Genomic DNA, 24852 nt, shown 5'->3' on the forward strand with positions numbered 1-24852 from the left:
ACCACGGGCAACCTGAAGCAGACTTCCAGTGATGCACAGGCTGGGGTCAGGCAGACAGGACATACATGGTGTGCACATTAAAGGCAGACAAGTGCATGAGCAAATGTGGGAAATATGTTCAGGGACTGGTCCATCTGGGGCAGAGAGTTTGCAAAATGGAAATCTGGGAGATAAAACTGGGAGAATTGTTTGGGGCTGTGCTAGGAAAGGGCCTGTTTTATTGGGTTAAAGAGCATGGTTCAGTCCCTGCTAGAGTTCTAGAGAGAGGACAGTGGTGGGACTCGATGGTGGCAGTAGTAACACCTTCCCCCCCCCCACCCCCCCATATTACTAAGAGCAATATGCTGCTGCCAGGACGCCAGTTCCAGTGACAGCAGAGAGGACAATCCTCATGACATCCTCACAGTGTAGGTTGATAAGGAACCAGCCCTGTATTCAGAGTCCATAAGAGTGGAGGCCCCGGCACACGGCCAGATGACAGTCCGTCCTGACCCCACCTCCTGCCTTGCAGTCTGTGTGCAATAAGCAAGCAGGAGCAGAGGCAGGCCCTGGCTGCGGCGCTCGCTGGTACCCTGTGGGCGGCAGGAGACGCTCAGAAGGCCACCGTCTGTCTTGTCACTGAGGACCCTCAAGTCACCTTGACTCCTGACGATGCTGGGGACAATTTTACTGAGAGGGTGAGTGCAGTCCCGCCCGTTCTGGCAGAGAAGGGTGGACAAAGCCTGGGTACTGGTTCACCATGAAAGCAGAGGTGGGGCCCCATCGATGGTTCTGGGAGTGTCTGCTGTGGCCAGAGGCACCATTCAAAGAGGTGAGGGGCAAGGGTTGTAGGCGATCCAAGCAGCCAAAATAGAATCCTGCTACGGATTTCTCCTTCCACCATGATCAAGAATATCCCATACCTGAAATCATCATAAAGTGCATGTCCATGCCCACTGTCTTAAACATAGCTAAACTCTACCTATTGGGGGGGGGGGTCTCTTTATGGTTTTACTGCTCAAGATATCATATTGATTTAAAACTGAGGGATGTAAACATGAGGCCAGTAGCCACCCAATTTTACCATGTTTTATATGGCCTTATGTAAGAGAATATGTCAGTTTTTAGCAATGTGATTTTACAATGAAGCAAAAATCTCCCTTGAGGTAATAACAGTGAATAGACATCTTATAGGTGTAGCTTTCATCTTCCTTCTCATTTTAATCTTCTCTTCCTGATTTATAGCTCCAGCTGTTTGAAGTTTTGGAGAAAGAGGCCGCTGAGAAATTCATCTATGATCATTTACAATGTGTAAGTGTTTAAGTACTGAGATAATTACTTTATGTTGAACTGATCTTACAGGAACCTTCTCTCTTTTACAGTGTCTTTTTAATGATACTTGTTAAGAAAACCAGGTCGTCTTGAGGGCTCAGGAAGGGCAGAACAAGAGAAAGGAAGCCCGCCTCTCCCTCCCCGCAACCTAGAAAGAGGCAGATCACACACCGGCCACTCCTTGGCTAATCAAGCCCATAAAATAACACGATAGAGGGCATATGCCAAGATTTCTTTTGTGGAGAGAAAATGTTAAAGCAGTCTTGCCTCATCTAGTGAATAAAGGACAAAAGTGGTAGACAACGAAGGTTCTAGTCCCAATTGCCAAAATGACCGTTCACATCTATGCCAAAGAAACTACTTCTGGCCTGAAAAAGGGGGCCCTGTTCCACCTCCTCTCTCAGCACTTCCCACACAGTGTTCTCCTCCACAATGGTTCTCACCCAGCCCCTGGAGAGTAATGGAAGGTTTTATTTTAAAAGATTCCTCTGCGGAGAAACAAAGGAAAGCTGATTTTCTGAGGAATTGAGATTACGGTGTGAAAGCAGAGAACCTGAGCAGGATGATGGTGAAGCCACACAACTTTGGGCTGTGTAGAAGGGGACTGTGATCCATGGAACTCACTGCTCCGCTCCCTTTCAAAGGCCGCAGAGGCAGAAACCTGGGGGTTGAGTTCTCAGCCACACTAACTGTATAGACTGGTTCCCCTGGGCCCATCTCTCCCACCATCTCATAGGTCTGTGTTCGGCAAAAGAACGGTCTCCCAGAGATGTCCATACCCTAGTCCCTGGAACCTATGACTGTTACATCACCTGGCGAAGGGGAATTTAGGTCTCTAGTCAGCTGACTTTACAACAGGGAGAGTATCCTGGGTTACCCAGGTGGGCCCGATGTACTCACAGGCTCCTTGAATGTGGAGGAGGCAGAAGAGAAGGGAAGAGTGATGTGGGATGAGAGGTGTCACCACAGTTGCAGCTTTGAAGATGGAAGGTGGGACCGTGAACCAAGGAATGTGGGCAGGGCCGCTAAAGCTGGAAAGGAAAGGAAACAGATTCTGCCCTGCAGCCCCCAGAAAGAATGCGGCCCTGTTGGCATCTTGATTTTAGCCCAGTGAGGTAGCCATTTCAGACTTCTGACCACCAGAACTGTAAGATAATACGTTTCTATTATTCAAGCTTCTAAATTTATAGTAATTGTTATAGCAGCAATATGAAACAAAACCTGTATGATAGATTTTCAATGGCTGACGTGAAATGTTTAGCTGGAAGCCTGCTTAGAGACGATCTTGCAAGCAGGAGATGTCTAATGGGGTTACACAGAGGGAGAGGAGCCATGTGAGAAATAAATGATCCTTCCCGCTAAAAGAGGCACACGCTTCCCTCTCTGTCTTCCATCTCTCCAACTCACACCTGGGAGAGTCTAATTCATTAGGAAGGACCCCACATCTACAAGGTCTTCTCAGGAGCTGAGAATCAGAGGGCCAGCGCGGAAGCTCCACACAGGCTTTCCCCATCGAAGGCCAGGAGGGCGCTGGAAAGCTAACAAAGGCCCTAAGCAGAAGCAGACGGTGCAGCACAGGTGGGCTCGGCACAGGGCTGCCGGCATCAAGCCGACCCAGGCTGACCCTTTCCATAGCCACGCTGCGGGTGGGTGGGCCCCATTTCCTGAGCGCGGGGGAACCTGATGCACATGTTCTGAAGGGCGCTCCCTGGCCAGAGGCTGCTCCTTGTGATCATCCCCCATTCAGGCGTTTACCAAACCCCATTCGCTCTCAGAATGCACCAGTCCTGTGTCCGAGTTCAAAGCACAGATCTCAAGTGAGGGGTCTGTGAGCAGCAGACCTGTTGTGATAGGTTGAAGTGCATCCCCCCCAAAATGATATGTTCAAGTCCTAACTCCCAGGACTGATGAATGTGCTCTGCTTTGGAAACAGGGTCTTTGCAGATGCAATCAAGTTGAGATAAGGTCATGCGGGATTGGGGTGGCCCTAATGCGATGACTGGTGTTTTTATAAGAAGGAAATTTGGGCGCAGACCCGGACATGCAGGGAGAGCACCCTGTGATGATGGAGACAGAGACTGGGGTGATGCATCTCCCAGACCAAGGGACACCAGGGATTGCCAGCAGCCACCAGAAGCTGGGAAGATCAAGGAGGGATCCTCCCCGGGGCCTGGAGAGAGAGCGCGGCCTTCAGTTAAGACTTCTGGCCTCCAGAACCAGGAGAGAATAGTGTCCTATTGTTGTAAGTAATTCAGATTTTTAGTAATTTGTTATAGCAGCGCTAGGAAAGCAATACACCCATATCTGCAGCATTAACCCACACGGCATTAGATTTTTTTTTTTTAATTTGAGTCAGCAATAGTCAAAACCAATCAGGAAATCCCACATAAAAACCTGAATTTTAGCTTCCCCCCCCCCCAAAAAAAATCAGGAAATGTGGCTGCTCTAGACCTATAGCTTGGCATGTCATTAGTTAGCTGAGTGTGACTCCCATTAGACAAGTTGTGATGGAGTGAATGATGTTAGCTAACAGGTATGAAGGGCTCTGATGAAGTTTAAGATTTTGAGATGGGGAGATTATCCTAGCTTATCCTGGTGGGCTCAATTAGTCATGGGTTTCGTAAGGAAAATGGGGTGGTGGGAGAGGAAGAGGAAGAGGTGCAATGCCGAAGCAGAGGGGTAGGGCTGTGTAATGTGGGATCCTCGGCCAAGAAACAAGGACGGCTTCCAGACACTAGAAACAGGCAGTGGGATGGAGGCTGGCCAGCCATTTGAACTGGGTGCACTGACACCAGGTTGGGTTTCTAACTTCCAGAACTTCTTACTAATAAAAGGCTAGAGGCATCACGGCCAAAACGACCAAACGACCGATCACCAGGAGGTGCATGGAGGCGGGGCACCTCGCGCATGGCGGGAGGCAGGGGGCGGTCGCTATGAGGTGGGAGGCCTGCGAGGGGAACTGGCTTGCTCGCATTGGCAGCGGCGGCCAGGGACTGGCAAGTGGGCGGAAATGGCCCTGATCACAGGCTAGGCCTAGGGACCCTAACCACGTACGATTTCGTGCACTGGGCCTCTAGTTAAATAATAAATTCATGTTGTTTTAGGCCCCCAAATTTGTGGTAATTTGCTATGCAGTGACAGGAAACTAGCATGCAAGCCTTCTCCAGGTTGCCTCAGGCCCAGCCCTCCCTCACAGCCTGCAGTGCACCCATTTGGGTTCCTGTCTAGCTCCTTTGGCACCAGAGTTTGTCAGGCCCTGGTTCCTGTGGCCCTGGACTTTATTCTCCTGCCAGGTCACAGACAGTGAAGGGGACAAATGAATCCATAAAAGGCAAAGCACGGGCATTTTAGCTGAAGCCTTCCTGATGCAGTGCCTCTAAAGGAGAGGCCTTACCCCTGGTATCTCGAAAGCCAGCCAAGGAGCTTCTTTGCAGCAGGTAAAGTGTTGACCAAAAACTAAGATAAGGCCAATGAAGGAGAGGCCCTGAATGTTGGCTGGTCAATTTGGATTTGGTCCTGGAGATCACAGGGCACCTTCAGGAGGTTCTGAGCAGAAAAGCAACCTGCCCAAGGGAAGAGACGGAAGAAGCGCCTCAGAAAAGAACAGGTACTGGGACCTAGCACATTTCCTTCTGAGAATCAAGGCAGGTATTTGCATTGCGTCATTTCACTTTTGCAACAAATCTGGCGGAATGGTTTTTTTTATATGCATTTGCAGATGAGGAGATTGAGCTCAAAGAAGTTAGACAACTCTGAGTTAGTAAGTAGTAGAACTGGTTCTGAACCCAGGTCTGTATAACTCCAGGTCTGTATTTCTATAAAGCCTCTCATCTCCCACCCCCACCCCCACACTTCCCCTGAGTTTAATTGGGCAACCAAGAGGGATTCACTGACTAAGGAGTGACTGGGCAGGGAGGCCAGCCAAGAGCAGCCCTGGGACTTGGGCTAGGATGGACCCAGAAAAATGGAGAGGAAAGATACGCTACATCTTAGCCATGGTTTGAAGAAAGTCACAAGACAGAAGTGGAGGAAAGAAAGAGAGGTTGAAAATCGAGAGAATGATGTTATCTTTGGCAGGCTGGAAGCAGAGAGGAGAATGCATTTGAGAGTGGAGATAGATCCAGGGGGGGCATAGAGAGCGCCAGCTGCCCTTTAAGCGGCTAGAAAATAAATCTCTCAGGCAGTGAATCCTTGAATTCATGCCCACAGGTATACATAGCTGCATTGCTTGGAGGCAAATGTGCTTTTCCCTTGCTTTCCAAACAGTTCAGTGGGGAAGGAAGCCACGGTGTCATCCTGTTTCTTTACAGCCTGATCTTCTCCAGAACATTTGAAAGGTAAGTCCTACAAATATTTACCCAGCATTTCCTTTGGCTCTGGGGTCACATAAACCATGTACTCTGGTGTTGGAGAATACGTTCATGCCTACTGGAAACACGAGGGCAATTTTTTTTCTAGTGGATGCTCTTGCTGCTGATACGTCCTTTTCTATAATCAGCTTGGCCATCGTAATGGGTAAATGACTGTCAGGAAACTGAATCTGTGGTACAGTCGTAGGGTCCTTTTTGTGGTTATAAATATTGGCAGACAACAAAGCTTGTTTGTACAATTTTCATATAAAAATTTTTTATTATTTATATGCACAGTAAAATAGATTTTCAAGTATTTATTTTGCCTCTGTAATATGCAAAGGCCTGTTATTCACACTGTGGGAAATACAGATGAAAGAAGATAGGACCCTGGCCTCCTGCAGGTTCCAGTCCGGGAAAGAGGAGAGGTCCTCGTAGAGCCTGGGCGAGTCCCAGCTGGTACTTGATGGGCCAAATGAGGTGTGAAGTCAGTTAATCCAGTGGGTTCCAGAGGAGGAAGGGTGCCCAGCAGTTATGAGAGTCAAGGAAGGCTTCTTAGAAGTAGATTGAAAGAGAGGTAAGCTTTGCGAGAGCTAGAGAGCCCCCAGAAGGGAAGAATTACAAGCCCTGCAGCAGTATTCCTGAAACCTGTCTTTTGTATATCTCCATCACATTTTTGTGGTCTATATTATTATTTGCTTAAGCTTGCTTTAAATCAACACACATTTAAATATTAACTTCTTTCTAAACATTCATATCCTTTAAATCGCGTATTTGGTGTGCTGAAGAAAATATGCATTAAAAACACCACTATAAAAAATGTTAAATGCTCATCTCTGTACCATCCAAAATCATGCCATACTTTGGAAAGCACTGCCCTGAATTGTACCTGATGCCATCAAGGCATTCGCCATGCTTGAGCAAGTCTCTGAGTCTTATTCACAAAAGGGAGTGACCTCTAGTCCTGGGAATAGGTTCTGTCAAGGACACATACAGCTCTCATACCAGCACCTTCCTCTCAGTGACAACAGGAGCCACGTTGCACCTTGACTTGAACATTGTCCAGGGTAGAAACCCAACCCCTGGTCTCTGATGAAACAGTAGAGGCTGCCCTTCTACAGCCAAGAAATGAGCTCAACCCCCAAGCTGGTGTTTTCCACTTAAACGGTCTGTTCAATTCCGCCTTGGCCAGTTCTCTCTGAAGTGGTCCCCTGTCACCACCCTAAGCTCAGCATCCTTGTCCCAGAGCAGGTTCTCTACTGAGCCCAGCATTGGAGCATACACAGGGATTCTAACGCGTGAGGTCTGGAGCTTCTCCCTCACCACTTACCGCTGGTTTCTCCCACCTGCCCCCATAGCTTTCCCTATGCAGCCCCAGTCCTGGAAGCTTTCCTGTGGGAGAAGGAGACAGGGAGGGCACATGGGAGGGACAGTACCAGGCAAGCCCATGTGACCACCGCTTTGTGTTGTGCTGGAGGGAGGAGAGGTCGCAGTCACCCTCGCTGACCAAATGCTGATGGCATCTCCCATTCTGCAGGCTTCAGAAGGACCTGGATGTCTCCACCATTCATCTGCTACAACCAAATGCTGGAGGCTTCCTATGCAGGCAGGTAGGGTGGAAGGCTGGCTTCTGTTGTAGAGTGTGAACTGGGCTTTTTAAAAATGAGCATGTTCTCTTAAATGAAGAGAGGTCAACTTACCCTCGAAAGACTAAGGTGCTGCCCTGAGTTTGTTATCAGGTTTGACCTTCCAGTTCCCATTACAGTCCTTTCTAGTTTACCTCTGAGAGGCCTCCATCCCTGAAATTCTAGAAACATTCGAAAGTATCCTTTTTTCCTTTTTATTGAATTATTGGGGTGACACTGTTAACAAAATTCTACAGGTTTCAGGTACACAGTTCTACAGCACATCATCTGTACACTGTTCTGTGTGTTCACCACCCCAAGTCAGGTCTCCTTTTATCACCATTTATCCCCTAATACCCTCCTTCACCTCCCAAAAATATTTTGTCAAGATCCACCAGGAATCCCTAATAACTGAAAGAAAAGTGCTATAACAACATATTAGTCTTGTGCTTCTTAAATCCTAACTACGGAAACTAGGGAGGATGAGCAACAGGTTCCAAGTGGGGCACATGGGAAGTTATGGACTATGGCTCAAGAAAAACAGTTGTTTTAACCCTAAAATGTTAATGACATACATTTTTCCAGAATTACGTATTGTGTGATTTCATTATTTCCAATAAAAATGGTAATTTAAAAATGATTATTTAAAGAAAAAAGAAATTAAGATCCTTGTGTCATTGCTACCTAAAATGTAGTATTTATAAACTGTGTCACTAGGCAGTTTTGAACATGGTTTTAACGGGAAGAGCAAGTCCACATGTCTTTAATGGCTGTCAAAATGGGAAGTCTCAAGAAATATTACATGGAGTCCCGGCACGCAGTGACATTGGCTATTTGCAGTGGGGGAAGCACACCTCAGAGGATGGGCTTTCCCAGGTGAGTGGTCCTGATTCTCAACTGCATGATCAAGTGCCAATATTTTGACATGTTTAAGTCTCTATGTTAAGGTAGTTCAAGCGTGATCTTACTTTTACCCTTTCCTGCATACCTCCCACCCACCACACACACACACACACGCACACACACGCACACACACACATACACACCATGCACACGCAGAGACTTTCAGGCCTAAACAGAAATAGCCAACTCTACTTACTTCATATTTTATTTTATGTATTTTACTAGAGTCCCGATGCACGAAAATTTGTGCAAGAGTAGGCCTTCCTTCCCCCAGCTGCCAGCACGGGCTTCCCTCTGGCACCTGGGACCCGGGCTTCCCTCCTCCGGCTGCCCGCAGGCACCGGGGACCCAGGCTGGCTTCCCTCCGGCCCCAGCTTTGTCAGGAAGGACATCTGGAATGACATCCGAAAGACGTCTGATCTAATTAGCATATTACCCTTTTATTAATATAGATATAGAGAGAGTATAGGTAATACAAGTAATATGCAAATAATTTTTTAAAAAACAAACCTGAAAGAGCCCTAGCTGGTTTGGCTCAGTGGATAGAGTGTTGGCCTTCGGATTGAAGGGTCCCAGTTTTGATTCTGGTCAAGGGCATGTATCTTGGTTGCAGGCTCCTCCCCATCCCAGGTCTTGGTTGGGGCTCGTGCAAGAGGCAACCAGTCAATGTGTTTCCCTTACATTGATATTTCTATGTCTTTCCCTCTCTCTTCCACTCTCTCTAAAAATCAATGGAAAAATAACCTCGGGTGAGGATTAAAAAAAAAACAAAAACAAAAAAAAAACCTGAAATATACAGATAAAAGGAAAGTCCTCTGGCATCCTACCCAGCTACAGATCCCCTTCTCAGAAATCAGTATGGTCAATAGCTGGTGGGTATCTTCCCAATCCTTTATTTATGAAAATGAACAAATACATTTTATCTATTGCTCAAAGCCTTAAAAAAATATCACTGGGGGATAAAGGGAAACCCTTGGGCTTTTTAAATTTTATTTTCAACTAGAGGCCCAGTGCATGAAATTTGTGCATGGGTGGAGTCCCTAGGCCTGGCCGGTGATCAGGACCTATCGGGGCCAGGCCGATTGGGGCCAGTCCAATCGGGGCCTGCCGGCCAGGTGGAGGGTGGAGGGGAGGGACCACGGGATGTTGGCTGCCAGCCCCGAGGAGGAAGTCAGCCTTTGGACCCCTGGGAAAGGGGCCACATCCGCCACCACCCACTCCCGGTTCCCTGTCCCAGCCCAGAGTCCAAAGGCCCCAGTGGGGTCAGGAGAGGAGGCAATGGTCGCCAGGCCGGGTGCGGAAGGAACGGACGCCGGATGCCGATGCCCACCATCGGCACTCTGCCACCGCACGGTTCCCTGCCTCCCCCCCTCCTTCTTCCCTCACTGCTGTGCCACCACCGGGGCTTGCCGGCCGGGGGGAGGGACAGGTCCTGCTGGCCAAGGAGAGGGACACGGGAAGGGACCGTGGGAGGTTGGCCACCAGCCCCAAGGAGGGAACCAGCCCTTGTTCCTTCTGGGAAAGGGGCCGTGTCCACTGCCACCCACCCCCAGTTCCCTGTCCCAGACTGGGGCCTGGCCCCGATCAGGTGATCGGGGCCTGCTGGCTGGTGGGAGGGACTGTGGGAGATTGGCTGGTCGAGGGAGGTTGGCTGTGGGAGCACACTGACCACCAGGGGGCAGCTCCTGCATTGAGCGCCTGCCCCCTGGTGGTCAGTGTGCATCATAGCAACCAGTCATTCCGGTCCTTCAGTCTTAAAGGTTGCTTAGGCTTTTATATATATACTAGAGGTCCGGTGCACGAAATCGTGCATGGGTGGGGTCCGGCCATCCCATCCCTATGGAGGCTGATGGGGGCTGGGCCAGTGGGGGATGAGGGGACACGGGAGGTTAGCCAGACAGCCTCACCCCTGATGGGCCGGTTGGCCACCACAGTGAGCGTCATAGTGACGGGTCATTCTGGTCGTTTCAATTGTTCCAGCATTCCGGTCGCTGGCTTTTTATATACACAGATATATATAGATTACAGTTGACAGTCAGTGTTATTTTATATTAGTTTCAGGTGCACAAAACAGTGAAGAGGGCCCACTTGTGAAACTCCCCTCACAAGCTTTCCCACGTGGGGGCTTTACAGCCTGTGACAACTGGAAAGTATAATGTGCTATTGAAAGGCACAATGAGCAAGTTCAGCAAGATGACATTCCACAAAACAAACAGGAGAGAGTAAGAAAGCAGATGTACTCACCCAGACCACAAATCAAAGATGCTTTTATTCTATTTTCACAAAAATTTTTATTCTGAGACCCAGGGAAGGCAATGTGGATTCTGTGAAAAGCAACTAATTCTCTGGAGTGGCCTTGAACTAGTTGTGATGTAATGCAATATGATAGTGACAGAAATCCCCAGGCCTCGCCATCCCCAATGTCTCCTGACCAGCAGCACCAAGGAGGTCTGCGGCTCAGTGCCGTCTCGCCCCTCATGTTCCCTGTCCCAGCTCACAATCCCTCCATGTGCGCAGGGCCACGCACCTGACAAGTCCTTCTGTATCCACAGCGCCATGCACCTTCCTGCCCGCTGGTGGCTCCAGCTGTGTGAAATCAGCATCTTACAACACATACAAACCTGCATCCAATGGTGTCAGGACAGTCGTGTGTGACTACAACAGAATCAGTGTGTTTTGTGTACAAATGTTATTCCTCGAGTTTGAAATCTAAATTCATCACAGAAAAATGAGGAGTGACAGAGAAGCTAAAAGTAAAAAAGATGAATCCAATCCTATCACTTGGGTCAATCCTTTCACAAATAGGATTCTCTTCTTCTTTCTAATATAAATATGTTCCATTCTACTCTCCTGAAACCTGCTTTTCTCATTTAACACAAATATCTACATATCAGCAGTAATTGTCCTTTATTGTATTTAATGGATGCAAAGGGTCCCACTGTACAAACAGGAAGGACTGTACTTTGAATACCCCCTGGACAGAAACTGGATCTGTTATTATTATAAAGTTCCTAGTCACTTGTCCCAGATATTTGGAAATTCATCTTAGAATTTGTTATATATATAAAATGTCCATGGTCAAGCACTCTATCAATCAGAGCCCAGTAATATGCCAAGACTCTGTTTGGAGGAAAATGGCATGACAAGTTTCAAGGAGTGGTGGCACAAAACCCACAACAACAATTTAATGCTTTGTCTACTTTTACAAAGCTCTTTACAATATTAGTTCACTATATCCTCATTATCAACTAAAAAGATTTAAAACAGTGTCTCATAGTTCAGTCATTTGAGTAGATAATTCACAAGCTTTGTCGTCTCTCCACACCACCTCTGCTATTATTTGCTTAATATTTTTATTTAAACCAACTCACTTTTAAAATTTAAATCTAAAAAAATTGAATCTAACCTTTTCTGCAGCAATAATACAAACCACAGACTTGACGGGCTGTTTTCTTTCCTAATACATATTTAAATATATAAACATGTGTTTTTTTTTCAAAGTTTCCCTTTTGTACCACTGACTTCATGGCACACGCCAGCAATGGGCACTTGCTCCACACTGTGGAAACCTGGTGTAAAAGTGAGGAGATCCTGTAGCATGTCAGAAACAGCCCTGGCCTATGTTTATAGCAGCACAATTCACCATAGCTAAGATTTGGAAACAGCCTAAGTGCCCATCAGCAGATGAGTGGATTAGAAAACTGTGGTACATTTATGCAATGGAATACTGTGCTGCTGTAAAAAGAAGAAACTCTTACTATTTGCAATAGCATAGATGGACCTGGAGAGCATTATGCTAAGTGAAATAAGCCAGTCGGAGAAAGATAAATATCACATGATCTCACTCGTTTGTGGAATATAATGAACAACATAAACTAATGAACAAAAATAGATCCAGAGACAGAGAAGCATCGAACAGACTGTTGAACCTCAGAGGAAAGGCAGGGGTGGGTGGGTGGGTGGGTGGGAAGAGATCAACCAAAGAACTTGCATGCATATATGCAAAACCCATGGTCACTGACAACAGTGTTATGAAGGCCAGGGGTGGGGGAGGGGGAGGCAGGCTAGAAGGGGTCAATGAGGGAGAGGGAAGGGGACATATGTAATACTTCCAACAATAAAGATTTTCTTCAAATTTTAAAAAAGAAAGAAAGAATGGAAGAAGATCATCCAATAAAAATTAAAAAACATTACGTGGATGTTTGACAGAACCTAAAGCCAGTGAAGAGGCTGAGGCATAAGAAATAAGAGCTTTCCTGCTGGGGAGAAGGCAGAAGGTACCCGACAGCAGGGCTGCCATCGTGATGCTTGCTTACAGATGAATGTAGGCAAAGGACGGGAATGCTCCGGTTAGCTCTCCGTCTACATAGAAATCAAACCTAGCTGCTTCCATCTTTTTGAAAGTGACTAATGTGGTTTCCCATCCTTCCTTTTGGACTCGGTGTTCTGTCCCCACGGAGACTCCTGTGAATCCTGGCCACAGTGAAAATTGACTGAAATTGTGCATTACTGGCCTGCAACCCTGAGGATGTTTATTAAGTTATCTCTGTCGTGCTCTTGAAGTTGAGTTTCAGAACAAACGTATTAAAGAGCAAATACAGCTGGCAGCTAGTTTGATTCCTTGAACTGCTGGGATATATGAATGTGTTAGACATATACTTGTATACATACAGAGTTTATTGTATCCAAGGTGTTTTTTATTCTTTCTATATCAGCTTATTATTTTAGGATAAAAGTAATACATAACTCATCTATATTATTAAAATAATTACAGCCCAGCCAGCATGGCTCAGTGGTTGAGCATAGACCTATGAACCAGCAGGTCATGGTTCACTTCCCGGTCAGGGCACATGCCCGGGTTGTGGGTTCAATCCCCAGTGGGGGGCATGCAGGAGGCTGCTAATCAATTATTCTCTCTCATCATTGATGTTTCTGTCTCTCTCTCTCTCTCTCTCTCTCTCTCCCTTCCTCTCTGAAATCAATAAAAATATATTTTTAAAAATAAAAAGGGAAAAGAAAATGGTAATTAAAGAAAGTACAGCAGATCCTCAAATAACCAAATAACACCATTTTGTTCAATGTCATTTAAGTTACATTTATAAGATGCCATAAAAGTTTAACTCTTGTTTATATCAACTAGTCTAGCCTAAAACTGATTTCATTATATGTCTTTTTGCTTCAAGTTTCAGAACCTATTGATGGCATTTAATGAGGACTACTGTGTATATGAAGCTTATTTATTCACTGTTGTGAATGCGTCCTATGTGCTGGGCTCTCTCTGAGCCACTTGCAATGACACCTTATTTTATTTAATCCTCACTTCCACTTAAAGTTACAATCAGTGTAAGTTTAAGTCCAGTGTCTGTTGTTTGGTCATTCATTTAGAGATGAGAAACCCCAGCCTGAGAAAGGGATAGAGACTTGCCCAAGGCCATCAGCTAGGTCAGTGACAGAGCCAGGCTTGTGATCCCAGGTCTATGTACAGTCAAAGCACCTTCCGCCCACGGTGCCATGCTGCCTGCATTATCATCCTTACTCGTTTTCTGATAAGTGGTAAACACAAAATGCCCATTCTTGGAATTATAATCTAAGTGCTTTTATAGTCTATTATATATATATATACACTAGTGGCCCGGTGCATGAAATTCATGCAGCGGGGGGGGGGGGGGGGGTCCCTCAGCCCGGCCTGCACCCTCTCCAATCTGGGACCCCTTGAAGGATGTCCTACTGCCAGTTTACAGGGATCAGGCCTAAACCAGCAGTCGGACATTCCTCTCGCAATCTGGGACTGCTGGCTCCTAACCGCTCACCTGCCTGCCTGCCTGATTGCCCCTAACCACTCTGCCTGCTGGCCTGCTCCTCACCCCCAAATGCCCCCCTGCCAGCCTGCTCACCCCCAACTGACCCCCTGCTGGCCTGCTCACCCCCAACTACCCCCCTGTTGGCCTGCTCACTCCAAACTGCCCCCCCCCTTGCCGGCCTGATCACCCACAACTGCCGTCCCATCCTGGCCTGATCACCCACAACTGCCCTCCCCTCTTGGCCTCTAACCTCCTCTACCTCAGCCCCGCCACCATGGCTTTGTCCAGAAGAACGTCCAGAAGGTCTCCTGGAAGGTCTTCCAGTCTAATTAGCATATTACCCTTTTATTAGTATAGACTAGAGGCCCGGTGCAAGAAATTCGTGCACGGAGGGGGGGGGTGTCCCTCAGCCCAGACTGTACCCTCTCCAATCTGGGACACCTCGAGGGATGTCCAACTGCCCGTTTAGGCCCGATCCCGGTGGGCAGTTGGACATCCCTCTCACAATCCAGGACTGCTGGCTCCCAACTGCTCACCTGCCTGCCTTCCTGATTGCCCCTAACCACTTCTGCCTGCCAGCCTGATCACCCCTAACCACTCCCATGCCAGCCTGATTGATGCCTAACTGCTCCCCTGCCAGCCTGTTTGCCCCCAACTTTCCTCCTCTGCCGGCCCGGTCACCCCTAACTGCCCTCCCCTGCAGGGTTGATCGCCTCCAACTGCCCTCCCTTGCAGGCCGGGTGCCTCCCAACTGCCCTCCCCTGCTGGCCATCTTGTGGTGGCCATCTTGTGTCCACATGGGGGCAGGATCTTTGACCACATGGGGGAAGCCATATTGTGTGTTGGAGTGATGGTCAATCTGCATATTACTCTTTTATTAGATAGGATAGAGGCCTGGTGCATGGGTGGGGGCCAGCTGGTTTGCCCTGAAGGGTGTCCCAGATCAGGGTGGGGGTTCCCTTGGGGCATGGGGCGGCCTGGGAAAGGGGCCTGTGGTGGTTTGCAGGCTGGCCACGCCCCCTGGCAATCCAAGCAGAGGCCCTGGTATCTGGAATTTATTTACCTTCTACAATTGAAACTTTGTAGCTTGAGTGGAGGCTTAGGCCTGGCAAGGGCATGCAGAAAGCTTGGCTTCCTCTGTTGCCTGGGAAACCTTGCTCTCTGTGGCTGTAGCCATCTTGGTTGGGTCTATTTGCATACTCGCCCTGATTGGCTGGTGGGCGTGGCTTGGGTTGGTGAGCGTGGCTTGGGCATAGCGAATGTGCGGTCAATTTGCATATTACCCTTTTATTAGGTAGGATAGAGGCCTGATTCATGGGTGGGGGCCGGCTGGTTTGCCCTGAAGGGTGTCCCAGCTCAGGGTGGGGGTTTCCTTGGGGCTTGGGGCGGCCTGGGCAAGGGGCCTGTGGTGGTTTGCAGGCCAGCCACACCCCCATGGGGTGAGGGTCCCCGCTAGGGGGGCGTGGCCAGCCTGGGTGAGGGGCTGATGGCTGTTTTCAGGCTGGCCAGACTCCCCAGTGGGGACTCTTACTCCATGGGGGCGTGGCCAGCCTGGGTGAGGGGCTAAGGGCTGTTTTCAGGCTGGCCATACCCCCTTCAGGGTGGAGGTCCCCACTGGGGTGGCTGGCCAGCCTGGGTAAGGGGCTGAGGGCCATTTTCAGGCTGGCCACGCCCCCCAGTGACCCAGGCTCCCAGCCCCTCTTTTTTTTTTTTTTCTCCAGCTACTCCTTGAGCAGCGGCCAGGGCAGGTGGGAAGCTTGGCTTCCTCTGTCGCCAGGGGCAACCTAAGCCTCCTGCTTGCTCCAGCTCCGTGGTTGCCACCATCTTTGTTGGGTTAATTTGCATACTCGCTCCTGATTGGCTGGTGGGCGTAGAACAGGAATGGTCAATTTGCACGTTTCTCTTTTATTAGTGTATGTGTATATATGTGTGTGTGTGTGTGTGTGTGTGTGTGTGTGTGTGTGTATATATATATATATATATATATATATATATATATATATATATGTATATACCTTTATATGTAGATGCAGACTCACATTCCCTAATCTTTAATATCTATAGTGAATCTATAATACATAGAATCTATAATATATCAAGTGAATAGCTCCTTTGTGACAAAATTGCAAAGGCTGCAAAGACACATGTCTTTCAGTCCCAATGTCACAGCCCAGTGGGTGAGATTTTTTTAATGGAGCTCTCATTAGATGACATAGCAAGCCCCCAGAGCCACCAGACTGGCAATGCCCACGGAACACAGCCAGGACTCACAGGACGAGGCTGTTCGGAAGCCTCCCGTCCTTTTTCTATTTGAAGGTCCAGGTTTGAGTGTGAGGTTCCAATACTTGAGTGAGAACATAAAGCAGTTTGAGTCTAACACCATCTGGAAAGCCTTAGGAGGTTCACATTATCTTCGCACCTGCCACTGAGAAGAAAAACCAACGCTGATTTCAGAAGAGACTGAAGCCAGTCAGGTCTGCTGGAATGACTCCCCAGCAGCCTGGCAGAGCACAGCCCCTCCCAGCTGTAGCTCTTCCCTCGTTACATTTTCCTTTAAAGAGACTGATTAAACTCCAACCATGAAAGTACCAAATGGAGCTGCTCCTGCGCACTCTGCCCCTGAGTTGCTGAGAAAGTGTCTTGCACACACAACAGCACGGTGCACGCACTCACGGAGGGTACTTCGACTCTGTTCCAGGTGGCAGAGACGAGAGCCAGTCCTTTAACAGCTATGCATGTGAGTCATCCCCAGGAATGAGCGAAGAAAGCACAAGGTTTCCGACTCCTTTCTCCTGTTCAGATTACCAGACTGGGGCCTTGGGACTTACGATATCAAGCTCATTATGCAAAGGCACATTCTATGTGCCATTGTTCTAGAGGGCATGAAAACAGAATTACAGGGACTCAGTTCTTGCCCTCTAATGTTAGAATCTGTCCATCCTTTCTCTTGTCCTTGTAATTTGACATTCTCTTAAACAATACATGTTATGAAAGGCCTGGTTGCTGCATGTAATGTTGAACCTACTGGGCTTATTACACAATGAAGTAAACTTAAGAAGGAAGGTATTTTATTTATAGCACCACTGTATCACAATTTAATTTCCTCTTTACCATGGCAACAAGGCAGCATGCACCAATTCTGCATTGGTGGAATCTCACCAGTAAAACATATTTAGAATCCTGCTTTGGGGGGAGGGGTAGCTGATAAACTACCTAAAAAGCCATACAAATTCTTGACTAAAAATTCCAGTCAGACAGATTACGTGGTCTGCTGAGAAAAGAAGGGGGTGGAATACCTGGCTGGATTCAGCGGGGGGAAGGGTGCTTTGCTGTGTTTTTGCAGACCACCCTGTAAGCCAGGTGTTTCTCAGTGTAATTGGGAGGCCCACCTCTTTGAGTTAATACCCAAAGTACCGTGACAGCCACACGTGGCATTTTCCTTCTCACCAGCATCTCCCACGGCAAGCAAGGCTCTGTCTGCTCAGCGTGGGGTCCCTGTCTGATCACTTTGGGGCTGGAGATGGTTGTATTTATAGCTATACAGCTGACCCTTGAACAACATGGGTTTGAATTCCACCATCCACTTATGCGTGGATATTTTTCAACAAATATCTGCTTTTGATCAGCAGTTGGGAGTCTGGATGTGGAGGGCCGAGCATGTGCACCGATCCACACTGTTTTATGCCGGGGGCTCAGCATCAGCTAGTCTGGCATCCCTGGGGGTGCTGAAACCAACTCCGTCCCCCGCTGATACTGAGGGACAACTTCAGTTTTGAGGGAGTTAAAAGTTATACGCAGATTTTCCAAGGGTCAAGGGTCAGTGCTACTATCCCCTCACTGCGTTGTTCCAGGGTCAACCATCCTTCTTTTTCGTCCTACTCTAATAAAATCTTGAAGAGCTTCGAGTCCAGGAAAGAAAACCGCCTGCTGCATAAAGTGACACTAGTGTGGTGCCAGCTCCTTGCACAGCCTGTTACCTGAGTGCCAGCTGAGTTTTCCTACCTCACAGAGATTCTGTGAAGCAACATCACATGTGGCTATAACCTATTACACCAACCAGACATACTTTACCGGAGCACTCATTGGCTTAAAATCAGCCAGAATGTCCACCTGAAGGTCCACATGAGTGGCATTTTATTAGGAGGAGTCCTCGATTCCTAATTAGGTTATCCAAGTTTTCTAATCCTAAGAATCCCAGGTCCTCTGGATCCTGGATTATATGTAACCTTAATATAGAAGGTGCCGTTACAAGAAGGCTTAAGAAAGAAAGTGCTTAAGTTATAACTAATGAATGGCTACAACGTTATTTGGAACTTTGGGGTTGATCTGGAAGGTTACCTCATGTGGCTGCTTCAATGACACATCCTTGTTGTTTTATTTCCAGCCAGTGAGCAGCTTGCCCCGTGTTTGATATGGGAGATGCTCCTGTTATATGCAGCCCCAAGGGGCCAACTGGAGTGTGAAGAGATGAGCAAACCCTGCACCCACTATGAGTAGATCCAGATTGGGGTGCTAGGCTTGCACCCCTTTTTAACTATCAATTAAAACTGGGGTCATTTCTTTCAAGTACAGTTATATAATTTTTCTGTGGTAGTGCCAAGTGAAAAGCTTAAAGACAAAAGCATCTCTGATTCACCCACACTGAAGAATTTAAAGAAAAACAAAGAGATTGGAATAGAACTATTGAGAAATCAAAATATCAAGGTATTAGCCTTTAATGCTTGGGTTTTCAAAACACGTGATAAATGTTCAAAGCTAGATTTTCCATAAGACAGAATATGTTCCTGAACATACGGTACAACTCTGAGGACTGAGAAGGAAAGAGACAGAGTCAGATTTTACTGTCAGGGGAAGACACGCCAGGGCAGAGGGTCCCGCTGGTCTGCCTGGCACCACGTGGACAGGATAGCGGTTTTCCCATGTAGCTCATGCTTCTCTCTCTAAGTAGGAAACAATTGTTTTTTATGTTAATGAGTTTTAATGGCAATCTTTTAAAAAACATTTGCTTCCCTACCTCTTTAAACAAAATAGTAGCTATCATTAATAGAAATGTGTTACAATAGCATGATACCTTCAGGGACTACTAAAATGTGCTGGCTCCTTTTACTCTGGGCCCCAGAGTGATGCTTTTGTGAATCTGATCCACTAGCTGTGAGAATTCAAGGCCTAATTGACAGTTGCCTGGAAAAAAACAGTTAGCAATGTAGTTATAGCAGCAAACTTACTATATATAATACCAAACTAGTACATTCAGCTCCAAATACATCTTCACAGTTGATCTATGTGTTAACATACAGATATATGTATATACATACTAGAGGCCTGGTGCATGGATTTGTGCATTGGTGGGGTCCCTCAGCCTGGCCTGCGGGGATCAGCTGAAACCGGCTCTCCGACATCCCCTGAGGGGTCCCGGATTGCAAGAGGGCAGTTCTCGGGTGACACACCCTGGAATCGGGCTCCTTCCTCTCTGGGTCCAGGGTGCGGGTGAAGCAGATTCGGGGCCGACAGTGCCGCAGCAGCAACCTAACCCACGGCCAATTCCGCGAGCTCCCTCCTCTACTGGTCAGAGCATCTGCCCCCTGGTGGTCATTGCGCATCATAGCTAACAGGTGAACGGTCCAACGGTCGGATGGTCGCTTAGGCTTTTATATATAGAGATGAGTGTGTGTGTGTTTGGGTTCACCTCATTTCCCAGAAGTTTTTCCTATATTCAAAATATTATGGCATCATCCCATACACCAAAAGGTGGTGGGTTCGACTATATATATATCCTATCTAATAAAAGAGTAATATGCAGATTGACCATCACTCCAACACACGAGATGGCTGCCCCCATGTGGACACAAGATGGCTGCCACAAGATGGCCAGCAGTGGAGGGCAGTTGGGGAGGGATGAGGCCTGCAAGGGAGGGCAGTTGGGGAGTGATCAAGCCTGCAGGGGAGGGCAGTTAGGGGGGACCAGGCCTGCAGGGGAGGGCAGTTAGGGGTGACCAGGCCTGCAGTGGAGGGCAGTTAGGGGCAAACAGGCTGGCAGGGGAGTGGTTAGGGGGTGATCAGGCTGGCAGGCAGAAGCGGTTAGGGGCAATCAGGAAGGCAGGCAGGTGAACAGTTGGGAGCCAGCAGTCCTGGATTGTGAGAGGGATGTCCGACTGCCCAGGATCGGGCCTAAACGGGCAGTCGGACATCCCTTGAAGGGTCCCAAATTGTAGAGGGTGCAGGCTGGGCTGAGGGACAACGCCCCCCCGTGCACAAATTTCGTGCACCAGGCCTCTAGTATAGATAGATAGATAGATAGATAGATAGATAGATAGATATAGATATAGATATATCTATATAGATATAGATATAGATAGAGATAGAGATATAGAGATATAGAGATATAGAGATATAGATATATAGATATATAGATATATAGATATATAGATATATAGATATATAGATATATAGATATATATATGAGAGAGAGAGAGAGGGAGAGAGAGATCCTCGGGTAAGGATTTAAAAAGTATATTCTATATTTCTATATCCTAAATAATATTTTCCTCATGTTCTAAATGGTTAGTGTTGCTAGAAGTCTGACCACTTGCTGAATGCAGTCTGTCCCACCTTGGGAACAGGAGTCATTACACTAGTCAGTAAACACAATGGGAGTTCTCTTGTTCCACCCTCCATCTATATTTCAGTTTATCTTTGTGCTCTCTACCTCACTTCAAAACCAGACTAAGGTGTTTCCACCTCCTCTGTGAGGCCATCCTCAAACATCTATATATATAAAATCCTAATATGCAAATAGACTGAACAGCAGAACAGCCGAACAACCAGGTGCTATGACATGCACTGACACCAGGGGTTTCACGTGGAACATGGTGGGTGTCGGCAGCAGGCAGCAGGCAGCAGAGCATGGAACACGGCAGGCATCGGCTACGGCAGTATGGTGGAGCAGGTGAGCAGGGGCGCCAGACCAAGGTGGGGCACCGATCGCTGTCATCGGGGAGAGCCTCTAGTGGTTACTGACAATTCTTTGCTCCCGGGCACCATGGTCCCCCGCTGGCACCTGCTGCTGGCTCCCAGAGCTAGTCCCGATCACTTGGCACCATCAGCAGGTGCGAACAGCGGCTGCCCGCCCGATCACCCCTGAGGGCTTCTCCACCTCCCCAATCAGGATGCCAGCCCCAATCGCTCTGCGTAGTCAGCGGGTGCTAGCAGGGCTGGCACCGTCAGCAGGTGGGAGCAGCGGTGCCAGGAGCAGTGGTGGTGGGAGCCGGGCTGTGGGTAGACAGGGGACCAGGTGTGGAGAATGGGCCAAGACCCGCCCCTGTGCCCAGGCAGCCTCGAGGCCCACAGTTCCTTTCAAAGTGCAGGAATTCCTGCACTGGGCCCCTAGTGTTAAAATAAAATCCATTGAGAGAAAAACAGCATGATTGGCAGAACGCACCATTCACCAATGTAAATTCATTCACGAAGCTCTCTTTCCCGTCTCCCTCCCGCGGAGCCCCGCTCCGCTACAGGTGCAGCGAGGTGTCTCAGAGCTGCTTTTTGATCACGAGGCCGTATCAGCATCGGCCGCAAAGTCGGCAAAAGCTATTTATTCACCTGCATGTGCTTCCCCCTCCCAGGTGGGCAGCATGCTGAAGACTCCCAAATTGCCCATTTGGCTGTGCAACATCAATGGAAGCTACAGTGTCCTTTTTAGCACAAACAGGCAGCTCCTCGCAGACTGGAAAGCGGAGCGGCGGTTTGATCTGCACTTGTATGGTGGGCAGCCCTTCCAGAAAAAGCCTGCCCGTCTTACAGTGGGTGAGCAGCTCTGACTCCATAGGCCGTGTGCTTTAATGGGCTCAAAGGGACATTTAGCAGCGGTGTGGATATTCATGCTAGGTCTGCAAGCGAATGCTTCGGCTTGCTCTCTGAAAGGAAACCCTGCATGAGCTCCACGGGCCTAAACGCCGCACTGTAGCCTGGGAATTCTAAGCCAGCTGTAAATAGAGCGGGGGCTTAGAAGAAGCACCGAGGAACAAATAACTGATAGGCTAGAGGAAAAACAAAAGGTGGCGTCCAATTTCCAAAAAGCCTTCTCCGGGGTCATTTGTCTTTGAGCATGTGGCATTTCATGCCTGAGGAAAGAACCGCTAAAACCATTGGGAGGAGAGGGTTCCCACTGGCCAATGCCATCCCATGACCCAACATCAGATGAGCATCCAGTGACATAAGTAACCAATCTGATGGTGCATTTCTGTTCAGATCAGTTCACAAAGCCTTTATGAGGGCCTACTAAGTGCCAGGCACTGTGCTGAACGCCAGGAAAGCAACAAGACTAAGGTACAGTCCTGCAAACATCAGGAGGTTCTAGTCCAATGGGACAAGCAACCACATGGGTCAACTCACTGCAATTTCAACCATCTTCTTTTTTTAACTCATGCGGAAAAGGACTAACCTTAAGATGGCTTTAAACACTGACCCTTTGGACAAGGGAATAAAAGTGATGAGAACAGCGTCTGTCGATTTCATCTCTGACTCTTTGTATGGGCATCACAGGCCTGTTATTATTAAGACCAAATCTGGAGAAGTATCTTAGTGACTGCCTTATCTGTGCAGCTACTGATTCTTTTTCTTTAATTCTGAAAAATATATATTAACCTATTTAATTTAGTGGGGTATGGAGAATATGTTCCTTAAAATATATTATCATTTCTACTTTACTGTCTTCTTTGAGGAAAGCATCATTTTTTATTAGCTCACATGCATGGCAAGCATTCTGTTGTGGGCACTGCGTTGAAAGCTTTGCATACATTATCCCATTAAATTCTCCCAACAGTCATATGAGGTAGATACTAGTATCTATTTTTACATGGAGGAAACGGAGGTGGCCAATAGTTACCGATTGACTAAAGGAAGCTGAGAGATATTCAGTGCCTTCTCAAATGTTGCATGCAACAAATCTGGGCCTTGAACACAGTTCTTGATTACCTTACCAGAATACCTTGCTCTTCACCCAAAATTTCACAGAAGCATTGAAGAGGTCATAGCATTCCACTTTACCTGATTTTTTTCTGACAACACCCAGTGACCTACACCTTGCTCTAGGTTAGATCATGGTATTGTCATGTTCATTACATGACTTATCCATATTCATGTTCCAAAATACAAAACAACCCGGTTTTTCTACGTACCAGCCCCCTCTGCTTATGGTTCTAGGAACACACGCTGAGCCTGACTCCTGCCCACCCCCCCGTTTGCCTTCCTTCCTGGCTTCCTCTGGAACAGTGTGCATAGGCTGGGGTCTAAGTGCCGGCTGTTCCTCCCCCAGATACTCACTCCCATCACTGGGAAAGTGACCAACCCGAGGAGGAACATGGACCAGGAAGACGGTGTTCTCCAGTGGAGATGGCAATCAGAACCAAGTGGAGAGAAGCCACCATTAACTGGAATGGAACTGTTCCCTTTTTCTAAAGAGAAAGCCAGGATGTGCGATGAAGTGTCAGAATGATGGGATGCAAAGATTAATTTGGGGGGAGATCATTTCACATCTACAATGCCCACAGAAAACCCCATTATATTTTGGGGCACTGTGTGTTAAGCCCTCTGCAGTTGTAGGAGAAACATGGGCCCTTACTGCAGGGCCTGGGAGCTGCATCCTCTATACACATGTAGACTACTTCTTTTATTTTATTCAAAAGAGAAAATGAAGTCTCTTTCCTGCATGCTATTTCCAAATTGTCCTTTCTTGGTGTGATTCTGCCCGAGGCTGACCGAGTGGGAGGCTAGCTTTCACTTGGGATGAAGTCATTGGTAATGCATCAAACTTTTAGTCCTGGCAAGAACTCAAGCTTCCCAAAGACCTCCCGGTGTGGAGAGCATGCCTTTCCAAGGTTACATTTCATGTGCCCACATTAGCAAGTTCTTGTCATTAAAATAATAAGTGGGCTTCGTCAGGCTTGATGTGGGTGCTATTCCTGCTGGGCTGGCATCCGTAGCAGTGAACTTGTGGATTCAAATAGTCATGGCAAGCACACAGAAGGAGACAACCTTTCAGTGCTGTTTGTTCCTTTTCTTTATAAGCTGTTTATAGATGCGTAGACAGACAAACAGAAAGAAGTCTGGTTCCTAGATAAAATTAAATTATATATAAAAACAAGATCTCTCCTTATGTCATTTTTTGTCTCTGCTAAGCCCGCTGCAGTTGCTTTCAGTGTTTAGAGGAAACAACTCTTTTGAGAATCTGATCTTTCCCTGTCCTGTTGAATGCCTACATTTTCCTGAAAAATACACAGAGTAAGACATATTCTTTCTAAGGGAGCACATAGGAACTGCCTACACCTTTTCCTACCCACCCCACCGGTCTGCCAACTCACACACAAGCCAAAGGTTAGTTTGTAAAGAACAACTTTCTGCACATATTTTCCAAGTTAATTTGTTAATGCATTTTCATTTGGTTAAAAGAAAAGTGTTTTAACTTAGGGAGCATGCAGAAAATGAAACTTCAAGGCGAGTAATAAATTACATCAAAAGAGAAAGCCAATTTGGCATGGGTTGCTGATTACAACATCTGTATCATGGGTATTTTCATTCAGGATTTTAAATACATTGGGCAAACGAATGAATCCCTACAGACCCGTGTCTCATTTGGTCTTAATTTATCAATATTGTGTTTTTTCTGTGCAGCCTGTTTTTGTTTTAGGGACACGGAGTTATCTCTAACAAAATGTCCCTTTGGAGTGGACTGCTAGAAAGCTATTGCCAAAAGAATCCTAGCAAGAGCCCAGCCACAAATATGAGATCTCACTACAAGAATCTCACACAACCAGGACATTCCTTTCTAACAAGAATGGTCCAGTGAGGGGTCCATGACTCTTACACCAG

General features: G+C 47.4%; 1 protein-coding gene across 1 annotated transcript in view; it reads left to right on the forward strand.

The window, feature by feature from the left end:
• MINDY4B (MINDY family member 4B) overlaps positions 1-23819 on the forward strand; it is a gene marked incomplete at its 5' end in the record, with an annotated part of 40741 nt that extends 16922 nt beyond the window's left edge. The window contains 7 exons of the mRNA XM_079766344.1: positions 512-677; positions 1225-1290; positions 5578-5648; positions 7198-7270; positions 8003-8161; positions 21609-21789; positions 23300-23819. Of these exons, the coding sequence (XP_079622470.1) occupies positions 512-677; positions 1225-1290; positions 5578-5648; positions 7198-7270; positions 8003-8161; positions 21609-21789; positions 23300-23442 (859 nt within the window). The 3' untranslated portion in view covers positions 23443-23819. The remainder of the gene's footprint in view (positions 1-511; positions 678-1224; positions 1291-5577; positions 5649-7197; positions 7271-8002; positions 8162-21608; positions 21790-23299) is intronic.
• Positions 23820-24852: the final 1033 nt, after the last annotated feature.

This window comes from Cnephaeus nilssonii (assembly GCF_951640355.1).
Source record: "Cnephaeus nilssonii genome assembly, chromosome: 3".
Lineage (NCBI taxonomy): Eukaryota > Metazoa > Chordata > Mammalia > Chiroptera > Vespertilionidae > Cnephaeus > Cnephaeus nilssonii.